At 41.9% G+C, this 6,780-nt stretch overlaps 1 protein-coding gene across 2 annotated transcripts in view; it reads right to left on the minus strand.

Moving 5' to 3' along the window:
- The window catches only part of polrmt (polymerase (RNA) mitochondrial (DNA directed)), a 96,751-nt gene that overhangs the window by 87,951 nt on the left and 2,020 nt on the right, over positions 1-6,780 (minus strand). For both annotated transcript variants that reach the window (XR_009824824.1, XM_062039501.1), the window contains exons 3-4: positions 6,070-6,780; positions 3,410-3,543 (exon numbers count right to left, since the gene is read on the minus strand). The exon at positions 6,070-6,780 is cut by the window's right edge and continues 293 nt beyond it. Coding sequence is in view for 1 of the 2 variants with exons in the window: in XM_062039501.1 (XP_061895485.1) it covers positions 3,410-3,543; positions 6,070-6,780 (845 nt within the window). In the remaining variant the exon portion in view is untranslated. The remainder of the gene's footprint in view (positions 1-3,409; positions 3,544-6,069) is intronic.

Here is a 6,780-nt window from a genome sequence, read left to right on the forward strand (position 1 = left end):
TGACATTTCATAATATAACTTTAACGCTGATGCAACACGTAACGAGAAAGTATCCTGCACATTAAAGAGCAGCAAACAAGCAGAAACGAGGTAAAAGTCTTTTGGTAGCTAACGACATCTTTATCATATGTTTGACTTGCAAAACAAATGTTTTAGTCAAACATATGTAAGGGCATGTTAGCATTTTAAGTTTGTTAATGGTAACGTGTTGTTTTCCAGAAATCCAACACTACTCCGTCATATTTATACTTTTTCAAATGTGTATGTGATAAATTGTTAAAACATTGCTAATCAATTTATCATACTTGATTATAGAGTATTTTAGTTGAGTTTGGTTATTTATTTATTTTCTATGACCTGGTTTTAGGCTAGTTTTTTTTTTAAAACTTTAAATAAGTAATATTCAGTATTGTGATGCTCCCATGGTAAATGTGTATTGTCAATGGTATGTATGTACATTTATAAGAAGAAAGAAGAAAGGTCATCACAAATATCCTTGTTTACTTTCAACTATTTTCCCTAAAAGACAATTCGAAGCTATAACCTGTTAAATGAATTGAACAGATGAATCGATAGATTACTGGATTACTGAAATAACCAATAGCTGCAGCCTTAATGCAGAGTGCTGCATGTGTATCGTTCTAGCCATAGATGACAATGCACAGCTTTTTTTAAATTAATATTTTTTACAAATGGCATGACACTTCACCCTTGCTCCCAGTGCTGGTCACACTGGTGTATGTATGTGTATGTGTATGAATGTCTACTGGTTGTCTGAGGGGCCGTAGGGGCAAACTCGCAGCTGTGGCTACAAATGTAGCTTACCACCACCATGTTGTGAGCGTGGAGTGAATAAATGATGGGTTCTCACTTCTCTGTGCGCGCTTAGAATGTCTAGTGTATAGAAAAGAGCTATATAAATCTAATCCATTGTTATTATTATTAAATATTTATTTAAATCATATAGAAGCACTTTGTGAGATGTACTTCCTATTATTATTTGGTTCTGTTTTCTCTAGATCACAATGGAGGTAAATGTCTGTCCATTCCATCCATTTTCTACTGCTTGTCCCTTACAGGGGTCGCGGGGGTGCTGGAGCCTATCCCAGCTGCACACGGGCGGAAGGCGGGGTACACCCTGGACAAGTCGCCACCTCATCGCAGGGCCAACACAGATAGACAGACAACATTCACACTCACATTCACACACTAGGGCCAATTTAGGGTTGCCAATCAACCTATCTCCAGGTGCATGTCTTTGGACGTGGGAGGAAGCCGGAGTAGCAGGAGGGAACCCACGCAGTCACGGGGAGAACATGCAAACTCCACACAGAAAGATCCCGAGCCCAGGATCGGACCCAGGACCTTCGTATTGTGAGGCACATGTACTAACCCCTGTTCCACCGTGCTGCCCGGAGGTAAATGTCATTGTGTTAAATCAAAACAAATATTATTGAAACAATAGGGAGATGTGCAGTACTTCATTTAATTTGATATTCATATGGGCGAGCTTGTTTGATTTGATTTGCAATATGAGGTTTGTACCTTTGCAGAAGATTTTCATAAACGGACCTTAATCAATTTTAATTGCAAAACCCTTGCTCCAATGTGATACAAATCCAGGTTATCATATACGATTGAACGTGTCCAATCAAAAGATACACAGACAAAGTATCTGGATGATGAAACTCATGTTTTTTGCACATGTTCAAACAAGTATCTTATTCCACTAAATTCAGTAAAAACTCTTTCATGCCCATGTTAAATTGTAAGAAGCAAGAATTCCAGGTCAGATTTGGAAGGAAAGGAGGACATTTAAGCACTAACAACTAACACCTTTTACATATGGTATGCAAGGAAATATTCATCACGGGCATGTTGTACAAATAATTTATATCTGCTGTGTTTGGTGTGGGCAAATGAGCAAGACTTGAAACAAAAACGGGTTCAGTCCACCAGCTCGTCAGTATGGTCCAGACGAACAAAGATATGACAAGAGAGGATGAACGATGAGAGCGTAATGAGCCTGGTGACTTGCTCTTGCGGCATCCGAGGGAGCAAAAGGAAGGAGAAAGGGATAAGCGAGAGCGTGTGAGAGTCACACTGACAGTAAAGCAGGCAACGGGTTGTTTTAAACAACATTGAGCTATCAAAGTGGTGCAATATAGATATGGCTAATAATGGTCCTACTGCAGGGTATGCAGGTGGGAAGGTCATGGTTGAGATGGAGCCTATCCCAGTTGACTTTGGGTGATTCTGGTCTAGACTGGTCACCAATAGAGGGCACATATAGACTGCGCAGAAAACATAAAAAAACGAAACTCAGCAGCTGATATTGACCGTAAAAAGTCGTTCTCGCAATTGTTGGATATGAATACAAACCATGCCCAAGCATGCATCACTATAGCTCTTGTCTCAAAGTAGGTGTACTGTCACGACCTGTCACATCACGCCATGACTTATTTTGAGGTTTTTGGTGTTCTCCTGTGTGTAGTGTTTTAGTTCTCGTCTTGCACTCCTATTTTGGTGTTGATTGTCATGTTATGTAGGGATGTACTTTGTGGACGCCGTCTGCTCCACACGCTGTATGTCTTTGCTGTCGTCCAACATTCGGTTTTTGTTTACTTTGCAGCCAGTTCAGTTTTAGTTTAGTTTTGCATAGCCATCCCTAAATTTCAATGCCTTTTGTTGGGACGGCATAGCGCAGTTGGGAGAGTGGCTGTGCCAGCAACTTGAGGGTTCCTGGTCCAATCCCCACCTTCTACCAACCTCGTCACTGTTGTGTCCTTGAGCAAGACACTTCACCCTTGCTCCTGATGGGTCATGGTTAGGGCCGTGCATGGCAGCTCCCGCCATCAGTGTGTGAATGTGTGTGTGAATGGGTGAATGTGGAAAATAGTATCAAAGCGCTTTGAGTACCTTGAAAGTAGAAAAGCGCTATACAAATATAGCCCATTTACCATTTGATTATTTTTGGTTTAAGCATTATATACCTTTTTACCTGCACGCTGCCTCCCGCTCTCGTCTGCATATTGTGATCACGACAAACCATGTTCCCAACATCTACAAAGCAAATAGCTACCTGCTGCCACCTACTGATACAGAAGAGTATTACACGGTTACTCTGTCGAGCTCTCACCAGCACAGACACTCAACAACGGCACATTTGCGGATTATAATTACTGGTTTGCAAAAAATATTTTTAACCCAATTAGGTGAAATTACATAATTTCCCGCGGTACACCAGACTATATTTCACAAAACACTGGTGTGCCGCGGCACAGTGGTTGAAAAACACTGGACTAAAGTATGGTGCCATCTATAACCATGAAGATAGCATGACACCTGCTGGTAGGCTTCATTACTGCGCCACATCAACCCTGTGGTGTTTCTGTCAGTGTGTTCGTACCTCGAAATAAGTTGAGGAGGACAGTTAGCACTCCGGCCCATACACTCCAGAGCAGCACTATAGGACATAGTATTTGGTCGCAGACCCGCCTCCTCTAGGAGAATAAACAAGCGACCAATTGGATTCAAGACGCCCTAGAATGGGGAAAAAAAGGGAGAAAACTTACTCAACTCAGTGCCATTCTCACGGGGCAATACAATAACAATGAATAGTGGATATACTTTGGAGTAGTCAGCGTTCCCTTTGTATTGCGGTGTATATTTACTATGCACTAAAAATGAGTCAACACAGCCATTATCACTAGTGAGTTCCAAGATAACTGTCTCGCCTGGTGCTGCATGAATGCCACAGGCACAGCGGAGATGCGGCTAATTGAGGGGAAACATACAGTGACATCATCCCTTTGGAAACCTTGTTCAGTTTTGCAGTTTTCTAACATACAAACCCCGTTTCCATATGAGTTGGGAAATTGTGTTAGATGTAAATATAAACGGAATACAATGATTAGCAAATCATTTTCAACCCATATTCAGTTGAATATGCTACAAAGACAACATATTTGATGTTCAAACTGATAACATTTTTTTTTTTTTTGCAAATAATCATTAACTTTAGAATTTGATGCCAGCAACATGTGACAAAGAAGTTGGGAAAGGTGGCAATAAATACAGAAAAAACACTTATTTGGAACATCCCACAGGTGAACAGGCAAATTGGGAACAGGCGGGTGCCATGATTGGGTATAAAAGTAGATTCCATGAAATGCTCAGTCATTCACAAACAAGGACGGGGCGAGGGTCACCACTTTGTCAACAAATGCGTGAGCAAATTCTTAAACAGTTTAAGAAAAACCTTTGTCAACCAGCTATTGCAAGGAATTTAGGGATTTTACCATCTACGGTCCGTAATATCATCAAAGGGTTCAGATAATCTGGAGAAAGCACTGCACGCAAGCAGCTAAGTCTGTGACCTTCGATCCCTCAGGCTGTACTGCATCAACAAGCGACATCCGTGTGTAAAGGATATCACCACATATGCTCAGGAACACTTTAGAAACCCACTGTCAGTAACTACAGTTGGTCGCTACATCTGTAAGTGCAAGTTAAAACTTTCCCATGCAAGGCGAAAACCGTTTATCAACAACACCCAGAAACGCTGTCAGCTTCGCTGGCCTTGAGCTCATCTAAGATGGACTGATACAAAGTGGAAAAGTGTTCTGTGGTCTGACGAGTCCACTTTTCAAATTGTTTTTGGAAACTGTGGACGTCGTGTCCTCCGGACCAAAGAGGAAAAGTACCATCCGGATTGTTATAGGCGCAAAGTTGAAAAGCCAGCATCTGTGATGGTATGGGGGTGTATTAGTGCCCAAGACATGGGTAACTTACACATCTGTGAAGGCGCCATTAATGCTGAAAGGTACATACAGGTTTTGGAGCAACATATGTTGCCATCCAAGCAACGTTACCATGGACGCCCCTGCTTATTTCAGCAAGACAATGCCAAGCCACGTGTTACATCAACGTGGCTTCATAGTAAAAGAGTGCAGGTACTAGACTGGCCTGCCTGTAGTCCAGACCTGTCTCCCATTGAAAATGTGTGGCGCATTATGAAGCCTAAAATAAGTGAAGTGAAGTGAATTACATTTATATAGCGCTTTTTCTCAAGTGACTCAAAGCGCTTTACATTGTGAAACCCAATATCTAAGTTACATTTAAACCAGTGTGGGTGGCACTGGGAGCAGGTGGGTAAAGTGTCTTGCCCAAGGACACAACGGCAGTGACTAGGATGGCGGAAGCGGGGATCGAACCTGCAACCCTCAAGTTGCTGGCACGGCCGCTCTACCAACCGAGCTATACCGTCCCAAAATACCACAACGGAGACCCCCTGACTGTTGAACAACTTAAGCTGTACATCAAGCAAGAATGGGAAATAATTCCACCTGAGAAGCTTAAAAAATGTGTCTCCTCAGTTCCCAAACGTTTACTGAGTGTTGTTAAAAGGAAAGGCCAAGTAACACAGTGGTGAACATGCCCTTTCCCAACTACTTTGGCACGTGTTGCAGCCATGAAATTCTAAGTTAATTATTATTTGCAAAAAAAAAATAAAGTTTATGAGTTTGAACATCAAATATCTTGTCTTTATAGTGCATTCAATTGAATACGGGTTGAAAAGGATTTGCAAATCATTGTATTCTGTTTGTATTTACATCTAACACAATTTCCCAACTTATATGGAAACGGGGTTTGTAATAAACAAGCCTAAACACACTTTCGAGATGTCAGGTGTCTTTCTGAGGATGCTGAAGGCGATGGAGTGACCAAGTGTGTCTTCTCCAGACCTGAAGCTAATTGAGCACTGGTGGGACACCTTCGAGTGGAAGGAGTGATAAGGACTGCAAGCTGTCCAAACATCCAACAGGATGATTAAGGCAGTGCTTGGTGACAATGGTGCACACAAAAAATCTTCCCACATTAGACACAAGTTGGACTTACTTTTTGTTGCCAGCTATTTAAACAAGGGCTGCTGTGTGTTGACTCATTTTCCGTAGCTAGTAAATCAATGTACACAGACTACACAAAAATATAAACAAGTTTCATTTGAGTATTGTCCCTTGAAAAGACACTGCAACTTCTATATTACAGCACGACTCATCAACAGACCTTCTTGGCCCAGGCTCGCATCATGATGTTGTAGACGTCTGTGTTGAGAAGCGTCCTTCGACTCCTAAGTCTGTGCTGCCTGAGAAGGAACTGCTGCGCCAGGTCAACGTTCCCCGCAAACACACACGCCTCCAGGTAAGACAAGATGCTGGAGCGGAGGTTCCTCGAAGCTAATTCTGCACCCTGCTGAGGTCCCTCCGGTTGTCTTAAATAGGACAAATGGTGTACTTTCTTGCTAAGTTTCCTTTCCAGCTCCTTCACCCGTGCGAGCTCCTTTGCTGTCATTTGGGTTTTTGGACTAGGGACTTCTTTCTTGGACTCCTTTTTTTTGGTTTTCTGTTTTTTTTGTGATGCTGATTTTGTGATGATGGTCCCTGCTGTAGCAGCAGAAATCTTGACGGGTGAAACGCCAGCACTAATCTTATCAGACCTTATGTTCCTGTCGCTCTTTGAAGTTGATATTGTTTTAAAAGTTGTTTGACAAGGGACTTTCACTTCTTTCTGAGACTGCTTTTTTTTGCTACTGTGTTTTTTTTGTGTTGCTGATTTTGATTCTGTGATAATAGTCTCTGTTGTAGCAGCAGAAGTCTCGATGGGTGAAACAACAGTACTAATCTTGTCAGACCTTATGGCCGTGTTGTTATTTGGAGTTGATATTGTTTTAAAAGCTGTGGCAGGATGTTTATGTTTGACTTGACTACTGACTTGACT

This window comes from Entelurus aequoreus, linkage group LG27 (genome assembly GCF_033978785.1).
Source record: "Entelurus aequoreus isolate RoL-2023_Sb linkage group LG27, RoL_Eaeq_v1.1, whole genome shotgun sequence".
Lineage (NCBI taxonomy): Eukaryota > Metazoa > Chordata > Actinopteri > Syngnathiformes > Syngnathidae > Entelurus > Entelurus aequoreus.